The sequence below is a fragment of the Ambystoma mexicanum genome, chromosome 10, assembly GCF_040938575.1.
Source record: "Ambystoma mexicanum isolate Mex_15411 chromosome 10, UKY_AmexF1_1, whole genome shotgun sequence".
NCBI classification, from domain to species: domain Eukaryota; kingdom Metazoa; phylum Chordata; class Amphibia; order Caudata; family Ambystomatidae; genus Ambystoma; species Ambystoma mexicanum.
The window spans coordinates 1,254,470,216-1,254,486,624 of record NC_090932.1 but is presented as its reverse complement, the minus strand read 5'-3'; the positions used below and the strand labels follow the sequence as shown (position 1 = coordinate 1,254,486,624).

Here is a 16,409-nt window from a genome sequence, read left to right as displayed (position 1 = left end):
ACCCACCTTGGCTCCGCATCGCCCATCAGTCCTTTTCTCCGCTCGTTCGGGACTGGACGCACTTGCATCCTCAGAATATTTTCTTCCCTTTTTTCCTCTCTGGCTCTCGCTAGCGATCGTGAACTAGTCTGTCTATGTCGTTCAAACTAGACTTTCCAGATTGTTCATCTTGTCACTGTCGTTTCGCGAGGGCGGATCCCCATCCTCTTTGTTTAGAGTGCTTGGGTCCGGATCACAGTTGGGATTCCTGTTTTTACTGCAACTCCCTTTTGGTCTGGGCACTTCAAAGTCGGTTGGAGCGGTGGGAGGAGGTGTTCCGACAAACTCCTCCTTCACATTTTCAGGCGTTCATCGACGAGAAGAAAGAACACCCGGTAAGTTCTTTACTTTTCAGAGCACCCCGGCCGGGGGATACCTTTCCAGGTTCCCCACGGACGGGGAGGGGCATTGATCGCTCTGTCACCGGGGTTCGCCCTGAGGTGCCTGTTGGGCCTAATCATTATACCGGAGTTTTCTCCGAGGGTCTCCGTAAGGGGTGGATACAGGAGCACGCTTCGAGGCCCCTCCTGTGGGGGCTGTTTGTAGACCTAGTTCACTTGAATTCTGGAATACCGGAGCTCGCTCTGAGACGTCTGTCGGCTTCCCTCAAAAATAAGACCGGGGTGCGCCCCGAGGCCTTGGTGTGGCTTGCTGTTACCGAACGGATGTTCGAGGCCTGCACGGAAAAGGCTGTCACCGGACGTGGGTCCGAGGTCCCTCTTTCAGAGGCTAAAGTTACCAACATTTCTGAGAGGCCTGACAAGGACTTACCGGTGAAGGTTGTTTCTCACCGTTACCGCTCTTGCAGCGATACCAGATCTGTTGAGGGGGCAAAGAAGGAAAGTTCTTCTTTTACGGGCAGTGCCGAGGTCCTTCCTGGGAAGGCTGATTTGGCAGTTGGCATGCCGCAGAAACATTCCAGGCCTCACAGTACCGGCTCTGCCGAGGTTCCTTATGTTAAGAGTAAATTTAAGACCCGTGATCCATCGACGGGGACCCCTGCCTCACTTCTTCATGTGCCGCAGTTCCCCTCAGGCGATGACAAAATGGCACCCGTTCCCGCCACGACCGCAGTGTGGCCATTTTAGGTGCTACCCCTACAACTACGCCATCGGCCTCAGGTGTAGGGTTTGGTTCCTTGGGTGAACATAGAGTCCCTTGTGCGCATCCTTATCGGCCAGTTTAGGATTGGAACGCCCGGATGCCTCTTCCGGACAATGTTTTGTTTCCTGCGGGGTCGACACCTTTGATTTATGTTGATACGTCGGTGGAGGGGCCTTTGTGGCACCCTTCCCCGTTACGTCCCTCGATTTGTCCACCTTGTGAGAAGTCTCCTCAGGTTCCGAGGCAGTCCCCGGAGGAGGGTTTTTTCAGTACATTTCAAACATCAATGCGTACCGATCCCATGAGGGAATATTTCAAAGGGCTTTTCAGGGAGATATGCCCACCTGCGCCTCTGGCTCCACCTGTTCCTCCGGTGGTTCTGCCGGCGCCTCCCTTGCCTACGGTGCCTCCCCCGACCCTTCCGCCTTTGCCCTCGTTGTCTCCTGTGGACAAGGCAGCGCCTGACACGTTTCAGCAGTATCCTGACCTGTCGGATGAAGCGCAGGGCGATCAGGGCAACGGGGACCTGCCCCTCTCTATTAGAGCTTTTCATGACCGGGTACTGGACATGATGTGCTTCTTAGATGTTCCAGTGCCCGAGGCACCCGCTTCGCAAGAGGGCGTGCTTTCTAGGGGGTTCACCCTGTCTCCTTCAGAGCGTACCGACCTGTTCTTGCAGAAGGACGTTTTGGCCAGGGTCCGCAGGGTCTGGGAAAAGCCACACTCTGGACTTTTTGTCAATAAGAAAATTGACGCGAGATACAGGCTGCATTCTTCGGAAGAGGTGGCCCTGTCGTCTTGTACGCCCCCTTCCTCCAGAGTGGTGGCCGCGGCCACTTTGCAATCCAGGCCTGCAGCATCCTCTTCCACGACGGCTACTCGGGTTCTGGGAAAGGAGGACACGCTCCTTGACTCCCTTGGGAGGAAAATCTTTGCCAACTCGGGCTTGCAGCTCAGGCAGGCCAATGCCGAACTGGTGTTAGCGGGGCCTAATATGCAGTTGTGGAAAGGTCTGTCGGAGTTTGAGGCGTTCATCCCGGTTGAGAAGCTGGAAGACTTTAAAGGGGGTCTATCCGACGCCAGGGTCTTAGCTCAGGATCTCCTGGAGGCTGCGGCTCATCACATAGACACCTCGGCCCGGGGCCTTATGCTGGGGGATGCTCTCAAGGTTCCATGGCACAACATGAGAGCTTATGCCTTCCCGCCTCTGCCTCTAGTCCATCGAGCAATTTGGAAGCTGAAGAACTCGGTGAACTGCTCCCTTCTACTCATAGCCCCCTGTTGGCTGGCCAGGTTTTGGCTCTCAGAACTTCAACACCTGTCGGTGTATCCGCCAATCAGGTTAGCAGTGGCCCCCGATCTTCTTCATCAAGGGGAACAGCAGATGTGGCACCCCTCCCCACAATCGCTCAGCTTGGCGGCATGGTGCCTAAATTCAGGTCTTTAGAGCATCTTAACTTGTCTACGGATAACATGCGTATTATCCAGGCAGCCAGGAAACCCTCGACCAGATCCCAATACAGGAGTAAATGACTCAGGTTCTGTCATTGGTGTTTGGAAAAGCAGTTGGATCCATGGGTGGCTACGATTGACACAGTGCTGTCCTTCGTGTCCTCCCTAGCAGAGTTGGGTGTTCACGTTCTGTTATGCAGAACTTACCTTTCAGCGGTCTCCGCTTATCTTTCTACAGACCAATGTTCTTATTCGAAGGGATTGTGTCCTCCGACGTATTCCTTATCTATGATAGATCATCTCCCAGCTTGCTGGCCTCGGATTTTTTTTTTCAGTAGATGGTTCTGCGCGTCGACATCCCTCGAGCCGATGTCCCTAGACAGCCTACGTATCGGCGCCGACGTCATAACGCGTATAAATAGACTTGCGCAGCGTCCGTTGCTCAGTTCCGTTTTTCTGCGCTTCGTGGGGCCTTGGAAAATCGTTACTCAGTTCTTCAGTCAAATATACTTCATTATTCCTCGTGAATACCGACTCGTACCCGATGGCTTCCTCACACGAACCGACGACTCCACGGTCCGGCTTCAAAAAATGTTGAGACTGTGGAAAGAAAATGTCGTTGACAGATCCTCACAGGATCTGTTTGTGGTGCCTGGGAATCGAGCACCATTGTTCGGAGTGCGAGGACTGCATGTCCATGACGGCAAAAGCCTTGGAGGAGCGTAAGGGGAAGCTCGAGAGAGGTCACGCAGTTAAAACTTCTTCAAAAGTTTCCTCGGCGGAGTCGAGACATTCGTCTCCTCGCCATCACAAAAGATCTCGTTCTAGGTCTCGAAGCAGTTCACATCACTCCTCGAGATCTAAGCATTCAAAAAAGAGACGTCGAAGATCCCCTTCCTCGTCTTCTTCTTCTTCCGCTTCCCCAAAAAGGGTCTCCTTCCCCACAAAACATAGCTCTCAGTCTCAGTGGGAGGAATTCAGGAAAAAGATGCTTAGCGTCTTCGAGAAAGCGGCCTCGACCCCCTCGAAGACTGCTGAGGGTGATACCCTGGGTGAAACACCCGAAAAATCAAAACGCCGCGAGTCGCAGCACCCGGCGAAAGAAGCCACTCGAGAGCGTCACAAACCCTCGAGTAAAGGCAAAGTCGCGTCTTCGACGCCGTCGTCGAAGATCCCTTTGACGCATAGATCGGCGTCTTCAATGCCGTTATAGAAGGGTTCTTCGACACACAGGTCAGTCGAGTCGACGCCGTATTCGACGTCGACGCCGCGAAAGGACAAACCACGGCCACCTCACAGCCAGTGGCCATACCCATAGCCTCGATCACGAGAATTCCGATTCTCTCGAGTTCATCGAGGCCTCTACCACTTTTCTCGACACCTTTTTCTATGGCTTCGAAGCCTTTAACGTCCGCGTCAACGACGTTGACGTTTTCTCAGCCAATCATGACGAATTTGGCCCCTTCTGCTCTGGAAATGGGATTTATACCATTTTCAAGACCTGATCACTCCAGAGTCTCATCTATTTATGAAGAAGGGGAGGATTCGGATCAGGAAAGACCTTTTGAGTTGCAGGGATCTGCAACTCCTGTACCAGAGAAATTTACCTCTGAGGAAGGTAGGTTGAAGAACTCCAAGAATCCTTACAGGAAGCAAGTGGGTTGGACACTTCCCCAGAAGTGGAATTTGCCAGACCAGACCCAGGGGAACATGCTGAAACCCCTTATAGAACCTTGATGGCAAGGATAATAGAGTTTATGGGGTGGTCCACATCCTCACCTGCTTTTCAGCAAGACGACCTCACAGACATCTTGGTGAAAGGTCCACAGGAATATCCTGTGGTGCCATTTCATGCGGCATTACAAAGGAGAATATTGGCAAACTGGGAAACACCTGAAGTAATCCCGGCGGTTAACAAAAAATTATCAGCTAAATATAGGGTATCTTCTGCTGACCCTGAATATTGATCCAAACACATAACTCCGGAGAGTCTGGTTGTTCAGGCAGGTACTTCATCAGGTAGTAAATCGGTCTACCCTACTGTTCCACAGGACAGGGATGACAAGAGATATGACTCTATGGCCAAATAAGTATTTTCTGCATGTAGCATGGCATTGAAATCCATCAATGCTACTTGTACGCTCGCAAGATTCAGCCACACACTTTGGGAGTGTGCTTCATCAGCGGCTGACTGCCTCCCGGAGGGAGAAGAAAGGGAAGCGTTCCTAAACATCATCAAGGATGGTAAAGACGCTATGTGCGAATCCCTTCAGACTGGCATCGATTCTGCTGACAGCATCAGCAGGGCCATGGCGGCAAGTACAACAACCCAGAGATTTGCTTGGTTGCAAAAGTCTGGTTTTGCTCCAGATGTGCAAAGCAGACTCTTGAATATGCCCTTTGACAGCTCTTCTTTGTTTGGTAAGAAGGCAGATGACAGTTTAGAAAAGCTTCAAACATCAAAGGCAGCAGCAAAATCCCTGGGAGCTGCAATCTGTCAGACACCATATAGCCCCTCAGAATCTTCTTGGAGAGGTAAGTCCTTTCGCTTCTATTCCGCATTCGGAAGAGGCAGAGGACAGCCGGTTCAAAGGGGTCCGAAAAAATTCACCCGAGGTGGACGGGGTAAAAATACAAAAGCCGCAGCAGTAGAAGGTGCCTGTTTACCCTTGGCATCTGCATCAGCCGCCTCCAAACCGCTCTGAGGACTCTCCTCACAAGACACCAGTAGGGGGTAGGTTAACTCAACATCTGACGGAATGGCAGGCTATTACGTCAGATGCTTGGGCATTGGAGACAGTTGCCCAAGGTTACTGCCTGCCTTTTCTACGCATCCCTCAGTCATCCACCGGGGAAAAGCTCTCTGAAAGTTCCAGATCCGCTCCTCTTGCAGGAAATTGTAGACCTGCTAGAGAAAGGTGCCTTAGAACCGGTACCTGTAGCGAAGAGGAACAAGAGCTGGTACTCCCCCTACTTTCTCATACCGAAGAAAGACGGAGGACTGAGACCTATCTTGGACTTACGAGAATTGAACAAGTTCCTCAGGAAGGACAAGTCCAAGATGGTAACTCTCTCTCAGACCCTTCAGGCCCTCCAGCTCCAGGACTGGTTGGTATCTCTCGACCTCCAGGATGCTTATTTCCATGTGCCAATCCATCTCAAACACAGGAAATAACTGAGGTTCGCAATTGGCGATTCTCATTATCAATTTCGAGTTCTGCCATTTGGGCTGACCTCCGCCCCGAGGGTCTTCACCAAGTTAATGTCGGTAGTGGCTGCAAGTCTAAGGAGGGGAGGGATTCACGTCTACCCCTACCTGGACGATTGGCTGATCAGAGCTGTATCTCCGGAACAAGCTCAGATCCAGCTAGATTATGTCTGCCACTTCCTTCACAAACTGGGCTTCTCCCTAAATTTAAAGAAGTCACAGATGATACCATCACAGAGACTCCAGTTCATTGGAGCGGTCCTGGACACTTCCCTGGGAAAAGCCTCGCCACCAGAGGTGAGGGCTCAAGATATTCTGCAGATGGTCACCAAGTTTCAAAATGCTCAACATCTCCCAGCCTTCGACTTTTTGAGGTTGCTAGGCCTCATGGCATCCTGCATCTTCCTTGTGCCAGAGGCTCGCCTGAGAATGAGATCTCTTCAGTGGGCACTGAGAACTCAGTGGTCGCAATTCTCAGGGAGAATGACAGACCTCCTTCAGGTTCCGGACAAGGTGGCTCGAGACCTTCAGTGGTGGGCCTGCCAGGAGAACATCTTGAAGGGAGAACTGTTTTGGCAACCATGGCCGGAGATAACAGTAGTCACAGATGCCTCACTCACGGGGTGGGGAGCCCATACCAATGACTTGACCATCAGCGGTTGTCAGGGCACAGTCTCCCACGAGTGGGAACTAGCTCAGGAAGTCCTTCAGGAGATCTTCGCCCTTTGGGGAACCCCTCAAGTGGATCTGTTTGCCACCAGTACCAACAGGAAGTGCAATCTGTTTTGTTCAAGGGAATTTCCCCCGAGAGGATCTCTAAGGAATGCGTTCGTAGTGGACTGGGAGTTTCCACTCCTGTACGCATTTCCACCAGCCCTGTCATTCCTCAAATGATCAGGAGGTTGAGAAGATTTCGGAAGACCATGATCCTAATTGCCCCAGACTGGGCCAGGAGAACGTGGTACCCGGACCTTCTGGACATGTCCATCTGCCCTCCAATTCGCCTTCCACTCATGGAGAATCTTCTCTCACAGAAGGGAGGTCAGGTTCTCCATCCAGACATCAGAACCCTCAACCTTCACGCTTGGCTTCTGAAAGGTTAAGATACAAGGATTGGGACCTCCCTGATGACGTTATGGAGGTGTTGCTTTTGGCCAGAAGGCCAGCAACAAAGTCTTCATACCGCTGCCGTTGGAACAAATTTTGCAGCTGGTGCAGGGAAGAGAATATCGACCCTTTTTCATGTGGTACACCAACTGTGTTATCCTTTCTACTCTATTTAGCAAATTCAGGCCTTCAAGTTGGCACTATCAAGGGCTATCTCGCAGCGCTATCAATCTTCAAGTGCAGGCAGAGGAGCCATCGTATTTCAAATTACCTTTAGTAATACAATTTCTAAAGGCATTAACTAATGTCTATCCTCCATGACCATTCCTAGTTCCCTTATGGGACTTAAATTTAGTCTTTAATTTCCTGATAGGTACTCCTTTCGAACCACTCCACTCTTGTTCGCTAAGATTTCTCACCCTTAAAACTGTCTTATTAGTAGCTTTAACATCTGCCAGAAGGGTGAGCGAATTACAAGCTCTATCCTGTAAAACCCCTCATACAATTTTTCATAAAGACAAAGTTGTCCTACACGTGAAGCGGTTTCTGAATTCCACATCACTCAGAAAATTACCTTACCTTCATTATATCCACCTCCCCATCTGGGGAAAGAGGAAGAAAGGCTACATAGGCTGGACCCCAGGCGGGCTTTAAGCTTTTATATCAGCAGACCTGCTAGGATTAGGCAAGCAGACCAACTGTTCGTAGGTTACTCAGGGCACAAATTGGGACTACCGATAACAAAACAAACCATTTCCAGATGGATTATTTTGGCCATTCTGGAATGTTATAAACTACCAGGGAAAGAGCCTCCTCAAAATCTTAGGGCTCATTCAACCAGGGGTATTGCAGCCTCCTCGGCCCTCCAAAGAGGGGTTCCGGTTCGAGACATATGTGCGGCTGCCAAATGGTCGTCCGCACATACCTTCACAAGATTTTACAACCTGGATTCCTCCTTTAGTCAAGAAACTAGGTTTGGCAAAGCCGTATTACATTCTGTTCATTCCTAAAAGGAAACATGGCGTTTTACTCCCACCTCCAATTAACACCACTGCTATGGGAGTCTATCAAAGATAAGGAATACGTCGGAGGACACAATCCCTTCGAAGAACAAGTTACTTCTTACCTGGTAACGTTCTTTCGATGGGATGTTCCTCCGACGTATTCCTTATCGCCCCTCCCATCCATCCCCGCAGTAATACTTCCATTGTGGTTGCAGTTTACGCTCCTTCAATGTCAATAACCAATTCATTTAAAACAACTGTTAACGTCAAAACGGAACTGAGCAACGGACGCTGCGCAAGTCTATTTATATGCGTGATGACGTCGGTGCCGATACGGAGGCTGTCGACGGACATCAGCTCAAGGGACGTCGACGTGCAGCGCCCTCTAATGAAAAAAAAAATTCTGAGGCCAGCAAGCTGGGAGATGATTTATCAAAGATAAGGAATATGTTGGAGGAACATCCCATCGAAAGAACGTTACCAGGTAAGAAGTAACTTGTTCTTCTCTGAGTAACCTAGTGGTTAAGAGGCATTTTGCAGGCTTGACACGCCTCTACCCTCCAGTTCGTAGTCCGCACCCGCCGTGGGACATAAATGTAGTCCTGACGGCGCTGTGCCATAAGCCTTTTGAACCAATGGCCACGGTGGACCTCAAGTACCTATCCTGGAAAGTGTCCTTTCTGGTGGCTGTTACGTCAGCGAGGCGAGTGAGTGAGCTCCAGGCATTGTCAGTGGAGCATCCCTTCTTGGTCTTTCACAAGGACAAGGTAGTCCTACGGACAAACCCGGCCTTTCTACCGAAGGTGAAAACTTAATTCCATCCGATTCAGTCGATCTCCCTGCCTGTCTTTTTCTGAACCCTGCCTCAGAGGCAGAAAGGGTTCTACACTGTCTTGATATCAGAAGGGCTCTTAAATTCTACCTTGACTAGACTCCGAGCTTACGAGTTCTTCTCAACTTTTTGTGACTTTCGGTAACCCTCAGGGTAAGCAGGCATCTAAGGCGACTATTTCTCGGTGTATCGCCGCCTGCATTACGGAGTCTTTCACCGTCCAAGGGCTGAAACCTCCTAAAGGTATTCATGCACACCTGGTGCGGGGCAAGGCAACTGCGGTTGCTTTTCAGAAATATGTCCCCTGGGAGTCCATCGCTAGGGCAGCTACTTGGGCCTCTCCATCCGCTTTTTGTAAGCATTATTGTCTTGACATGAGCTTGAGAGCTGATGCTCAGTTTGGTCAGGCTGTGCTGAAGAATCTTTTTCAATAAGGGGTATTTCCATCCACCCGTAGTTCCAATTAGGAGTGCTTGGGAATCTCCCATAAGTATGGAGGAAATGGGACGGGACGTAGGAGTATAACCTGGTTACTCACTGTAGTGACCACCTTACTCCTAGTCCATAGTCCCCTTTCCTCCATACTCCTGCCCGCTGTCCCCTCTAATAAGGTTCCTCTGTTATTGCTAATAGGTCTCTGACCTGGCGATAGAAAAGGACTGATGGGCGATGCGTGGGGCAGAGCCAAGGTGGGCGGGGTTACGGCCGCATGCCGGGCCCCGCGCAGAAAGAGAGGAAGGACACATTTTTGGAAAACATTTTTAGATGCTTTTTACAAAAGTGCTCCGGTCCCGTCCCACAGGACGGAGAGATGTCCCATATGTATGGAGGAAAGGGTAATATGGACTAGGAGTAAGGTGGTCACTATGGTGAGTAACCTAGTTATTTTCATTTATCTACTTTTTGTAGCAGGAATATATTTTCTTATTAGGATCTGCTTCCCCTGACCCCTTTTGTTTTTTTGGGATGGTAATATTTTTGAAAAATGGTTTACATACGGAAAACAGAATTGATTAAGCAATCATCTGGACTTCAGTTCAACCATCAACAGGGAATTCTTGATGCTGAGGTTGTGACGGAGACACAGGTGAGTGTTTCTCAATCCTGTGGTGTGGTGCAGTCCGTTCCAGTTTGCAGAGGCTGGATGCTGGTGATGTATACAGTGCAGGCAGTCCTAGCAGGGATGTAGACAATATGGATGCACTGAGTACAGTGTGGGCACCATGGCACTGGGACTAGCTGCCACTCAAGGCTTTGTTTCAGGGTGATGAGGTCACTAGTACTTTTGTGCTCACCGGCTCCTATCTTGCATCACGCTACTTCATACATCAGACTCTGACTGTTCAAGGGCGCCTTGGTACATGTGCATGTGCCTCTTTGTCATCATGGTCAGTGCACTGACTGGGTTATGCAAGGTTTGTGGAGGACACACACTCCAAGGGGTTGTGACTTGGCTGGCTCACCAGGTCACAAAGTAAGAGAACCATGCCTTGGTCTGTCTGCGGTAACTGGAGATCTGATACTGTGGCAAAGTTTTGTACTCAGGAAGGGTTTTAGTAGAAAGCAGGTTTAGTGAGGGTCTCCTCATAACCTATCTTTGGGTTGGCATCTCATTCTGTGTTGAGGGATGTGCCCCACGTTTACAAGCGAGTAGGTCCTTTATTTTTTGGACGTATTGGTATCAAGGCAGTGGGAAACCCTGACCTCAATCGGACCGGGCAGTCAATGAAACCTTTTGGAGGCCTCTCAATCAGTGGCTGCTGCAACATTTAATTTTCACCAGTATCCTTGCAGGTGTGGATTAAGGCTTGATCCCAGACTCCATCCACAGTCGAGTTATATCCTTATGATAACTCTAGCCAAGTTTGACTGTTGCCCCTCTCTAAAAGGCAAGAACTAGATAGATAATTTATGCCACATTGGTTCCCCACTCAATCATTTGTACGAACAATAGCTTGCCGATGTTACCCATATTGACACCGCTGGGGTGTGGAAGACTGCAACTCATGATAATCACAAAACGGCTACCATCAATTAATAGGACAGCTGTGCAAAGGGACTTGCCGGGGCAAAACAGAGCACATTGTTTGGCCTTACCCTTACACACTTTAGGTTTTCCAGGGATCACACACAATATTTCCGTCTATGATGAGGCTTCTGATGAGACCTCTTCTAGTATAAACTCTAGGAAACCAGGCAGGAACAGTTCAAAATTAACAGTGGCCTAAGACCAGAGTGTCACAATGGCACTTTCGGTCTAACATTCATATTCAGTGGTTCTGTCATAATTTACTTACAAGTACAAATGTGACATTCGGGCAAGTTCACGCACCACCACTGTGAACATCTACAAATATTCAGAATTGCCAGACTCACAACATTTAGGAAAATATTATAATTATCCCGTTTGGCATGTCAGTAATTAGCTTTGCATGTCTGAAAAATATAATATGGATGCAATTTTATTAAAGAAATGTCCCTAACATCATGAGTATTCAAACTTATTGGAATGTGCAAATAAATAGCCCTGGTTCCCTCAAAGGAAAACATATAATTTCTCTGGGTAAACTACAAGGAAAATGAGGTAGGCATTTTTTAACCACTTCATAGTGACATTTTGAAAATAATGTCTAGCTTGGAGCATCTGTACACACGCGCACGGAAAAGGTTAAACATTTGTGCTACATTGTCAATTACTATGTTAACTCTACCGTTATCCAGAAAGAGTGGTAAAGTGCACATTCCAATTGTGCTAATGAGGGTACTCACATGTCCAAATGGGTCCAGGTGGTTGTTGGTCAGTTTTAATTTCTGGAAAGATACAAGCTGCCGCATCCAATGAGCCCCAGTAGCTGGCGAATCCGGATGGACGTATAATCGTCCTGGCATGGCAGGCTCTGCTTTCCCAGTGACCGACCTATTTCAAGGAAATATATCAGAATTTTAATGATGTTCCTTTTTCCTTTAACCAATTTTGGAGAAACAAATCGGAGGCTCTGCAGCTGAATCACACAATAGTTGTAATGTGGTTTGAGCACTGAGAAGTTATTTGACACGATGTTGCTACTTTATTCTTTTTTCTTCCACATGTCTGGTTTCTGTACATCTTCTTTCCATGAAGCCATCAATGTCTTAACTGTTTCCTTATTTCACACAATATTTGAAGCCCTGTCTCTCACCCTCTCTCTTATGTTATAGTGCTTTGTTCATAACACAGGAAACGTGTTACCTCTGCAACTTCACATTTTTACTAAATCTATATTTCTCTGCCTTCTAACTCTTGCTCTCCATCGTTCATCTAGCTCTACACCTTGTTTCTAAATCTTAGTCTTAATATCACTGAGTCCATTGTTAGGGGAAAATTTGTGTTTGTTACTTAAGCCTAGTTTTCAGTTGTTGGTCGATGGAAAATTAGCCTAATTTTGAATTCAACTACTATAAGATCTTTTAAATTGGACATTTACATTGACTCATCATGTAGATACGTGTTGCATCTAGTCTACGTTTCCACTTTTTTATGTTAGTTGTCTTGCTTGCCCACTTTAGCACTTCCATGTGATTGTGCAGTCCACTAAGTTCCTGAACGCGTTCTAGCTTAGTTACTTTTGACACATTTCCTTTATTCCTCTTGCCTGACACGGCTTCCTATCTCACTTTTAAATGTCTCTTCCTTGTATTTTCTTCAAATCTCTTCATGCTCTAATATCTCCCTATTGGAGCCCTTGTGTTGTGTGTTCACTGTGCGATCCTTGTATGTGCTGTGCTAAGGTGTGTTTCGGTAAGACACTCTAATGTAAGGTTCCTGGGGGCATGCTGGGCAACCTCTGATGATTATGAATGCCAAAACTGTGAGTGGTATTAACTGTATTCGTAAAAACAGGAGATGGACTATAACAAGAACCATAAAGGAAGTCCCCAAAATATGATGGTGATGTGGAGGTGCTGAATGAGCTAAACCGAAAGGAAAACCCCGATACGCAAGTTAATTCAGAAAATGGTGCCTCCACTTGAAGTGTAATAAAGCAACTCCAGGAGCCTCCTAAAAACTAGCAGTGTACAGTCTAAAATGGTGGAATCACATTACATACACAAAATAAACATAATTAGCTGAAACCAGAATATCATACACCGGAATAGCACACTCCCCCTCTCTATCTATCCCTTTCTTTCTATCTCTCTCCCCCTGTCTCTTTTTACGTCTGTCTCTCTGTGAGCAAGAGTCTCGTTGACGGATTAATGTTTTCTACAGCCACCCCAGCTGTAACTGACAGCAGTACAACCAGAGACAATGCATTTATTTCTTGAAGGAAGGGTGGTAATGTGTCATTATGGTGAAAAGTAGAATGAAAGCAGTAGTGACAGAGGCGTCCACTGAGGTGTCAATTGGACTGGTATTTGGAGACAAACATTTGCACCACGTGCATCCCCGAGCAATGTCGCCAACACAACTAGGGTGTCGTTTCCATAAGAGGAGAGCAAAGGGGTCACCAATATGTTATGCGAGGGATGTCTGATGATCTGGCAGACCTTGTAAGGGACCAGCGGACTAGCCTGCAGGGTCTACAACTGTGGTTGTTACTTTCTACTATGTTTTTATTAGTATATGCCTATGCTGTCACACATGCTTGAGGCCAGCAGCACTACCAGGAATAAGTGACCAGCACCCAAAATTAAACATTGGCTTTGTGCATGCACAAAAAACGATCGGGAATTGGGCAGGGAAATAGGAAAACAGCAGGTAGAGTTTATTCCCTTTTTCTTGGAGCCAGAGTCCACAAATATTGTGAGAGCAGCACCCCAGTTAATGACTCATTTACAGCTCATGTGTGTGGAAAGAAAGGCATCAATGATGAAAAGTGGAAGTTGCACCAATGTCTGCAGAACTGGAAAAGAAGATAAGGAGTTAATCTGTGTTAAAGAAGCTAATCCGGTTTCAGTTTAATGGACCAAATGTGAGCACATGATAGCCCATCATTTTTAGTGCTTGCAAAAGACTTGCAAAAGTGTTATAATTGTGGGGCTCCCTCCATTGTTACTGTTGTAGGCATTGTTATAGTTGTGGGGCTGCCTCCACTGTTACCATTTTAGGCATGAGTGATATGGCAATGTTTGTATATTTGATAGCGATAGCCTGTGAGCCTTCCATCAGCGTGTGTAGGTGGGTGAGAGTGTTGTCATTTAGAGGAAGCCCACCTCAGTTGGCTGCTCATGGCCCAGTTGCTACATGGCCAGCTGTTTGCTGAATGATGTCTATTTGAAGAATATTTGAAGATGGTTGTTGAAATGAGCCTGAGGCATGGATGGCCAGTGATGGGAAGAGTGTTGAGAGAGGGCAGCACAGCTTGAATAAGCTATTGATACATGACTGCGCGCAATTGCACGTGCTGTGCTGGAGTACTTGCTCCTTCAGTGTCAGCTGCTAGCGTATTTGTTGTGTATTTTGGACATCTTTCCTTTATATTTTGTCTTTATCACCATTGTGTGGAACCTTGTCCTTGTAATTGCACTTTTGGCATTTAATTATGACTAGGGTTTTCTGTTTTTTGTTGTTGTTGTTACTTCCTGGGGTGTTTTTCCAGTGTTTTCAAAACATTTCAAAATATGTGTTCACTCGTGTTTTCCAGTTTACCCCTGTTAAAACATTGCAAATAGCTGTTTTTTCCAGTGTAAACACAGAAATATTATTTTATTGTTGCATTGCGTGCATGAGTAAGGTAATATCTCTCAGCGCAAGATGTTATGAACACTTTCATGTTAATCCAGTAATAGCTAACATTTCTACAAGTCAAAATGAGTGTAGTAAATCATGCAATACTTTTTCAGGGGCTCTTTGCCCATCCTTTCCCTTTTGTTTCTTCCCAAGAAGACTTTGACTTGTGAAAACAACTTTTCCACATTGTCATTGGACACGGGTAAGGCCAAAATATCCAACACACAAACTGATCAATCTAGCCACTGTTGGCGCTTTCAATTGACCTTTCTCCCTAGAAGGAAGTGCACATGACAAATAAGCATTGGCCTTTTTAAAAATAATTATCAACCTGGAAAAATAATCCGAGAGAGGAGAATTTCCAATAACTACGCTGGCAAAGTGTAAAAAGTGCCCACCGTTTAAGCCCAACAATTTATAATGAAATAATCCAAGGAAAACAAAATCCAAACATTCAACGTGTGCTTTAATGACAATTGTTTCTAATAAGACAAATATATCTCTGTGGAATAAAACGTGATGAGTAGATATTGAATGACGGACAAAGGCTGAGCGTGCCCTGCTGTTTCCTGGTCTGCCACCTTTCCAATCTCTTCACATCAGCCACAACACACACACCCTCATCCCTACAGGCACAGTGGAATAGGAAAGAGCAGTCTTAGTGCTCCCTCACAGGGCCTGGCCAGGGTCGGATTGGCCCCTCAGCCTGCCGGGCCGAAATCGTCCCTGGGGAGTTGGGGCCCGTTTCTGGCCATGCCTAGGCCGGTTTGGAAAAATAAAATAGAAAAAAAAATTCCAATTTATTTTTTTTTTTTTCCAAAAAGCCTTTCATCCTTCTTAGGTCGATAAATGAGTACCAGCACAGGTTGGATGATATTGTATGTATATACAATATCATCCAACCTATAAAAAAGAGTTTAAGCTTAAGTGCTATACAATAACATATTATCATTTGGCCTTGGACGTCTGCTTGTATTCACAGTAATTTAGTGTACTTAGGCACAATGCTATTTGATGCCACTTCCTGTTTTGTCAAGGGGTGAACGGTCGTATTTCATCGCTTCTTTGGGGTGGGGTCAAATGACATCACTTCCGGTGATGGCATCAGAGGTCAAGAGTCGTGTGGCGAGGGGTGGGCCACATTTTAGAGGCTGAGGAGTGGGCCACTTTTTTTGGGTGAACGGGCCTATTTCTTGTCCGAGTCCTACCCTGGGCCTGGCTAAACATTTGTCAGGGCTCATAGGGCCCCATTTGAATATGTTTGGGCCCCCCTTGACTACAGTTAGGGGAAGGGTGTGGATACAGTTTGTGGCATCCTTAGGTTGCATAAATAAGAGTGGATATAAAGAAGTGCTATTTAATCTCCCAGGGCAGGCAGCCAGATGGGAGCTGAAACACTAAGCTGCAGCTGAAAAGTCAGTAATTGCTCTGACGGCAAGGTGCTGACACAGATGAAACTAGAGTAAAAGGCAAAGAGGTGCTAACACTACTGGATGTTGTTGCCGTGCGTTTTGGTACGACTTGCATTAAACGTAATTGCATGTCCAAATCACTGTTAGTGTAGGATGTGTATGCCATCCGATATCACAGAGGCTCGGGGGTCAAACCCGGATTTTCTAACAATGCACATAAGCCTCCCTTCAATATGGTAGGCTGGCCCACTTGGCTCTCAAAATACATGTCCTGTGAGTCACTATCTGCATTCCACACACGGCCCCTGCTGCCATGCTTCCTTCATCCCCTGGCTTCAACCACTGGAATCTGGAACCAGTGGCTGCCAAGGCAATATGTGTGTGCCCATTATACATACACAGTTGTTCCATAGTGTTTAATACTCGATTTATAAGTGTCCTACTTTGGACAGATGGGAGAACCTGGCTAAAGGAAAGTAGTATGTCCAGGACCACATGGCTTTTCCAGACGGGGAAAGACGGTATTAATACCCTGATCATG

General features: G+C 47.2%; 1 protein-coding gene across 4 annotated transcripts in view; it reads right to left on the bottom strand.

The window, feature by feature from the left end:
• TBX5 (T-box transcription factor 5) overlaps nt 1-16,409 on the bottom strand; it is a 409,300-nt gene that overhangs the window by 211,206 nt on the left and 181,685 nt on the right. For all 4 annotated transcript variants that reach the window (XM_069619223.1, XM_069619221.1, XM_069619222.1 and 1 more), the window contains one exon: nt 11,516-11,663. In XM_069619223.1, the coding sequence (XP_069475324.1) occupies nt 11,516-11,663 (148 nt within the window). The remainder of the gene's footprint in view (nt 1-11,515; nt 11,664-16,409) is intronic.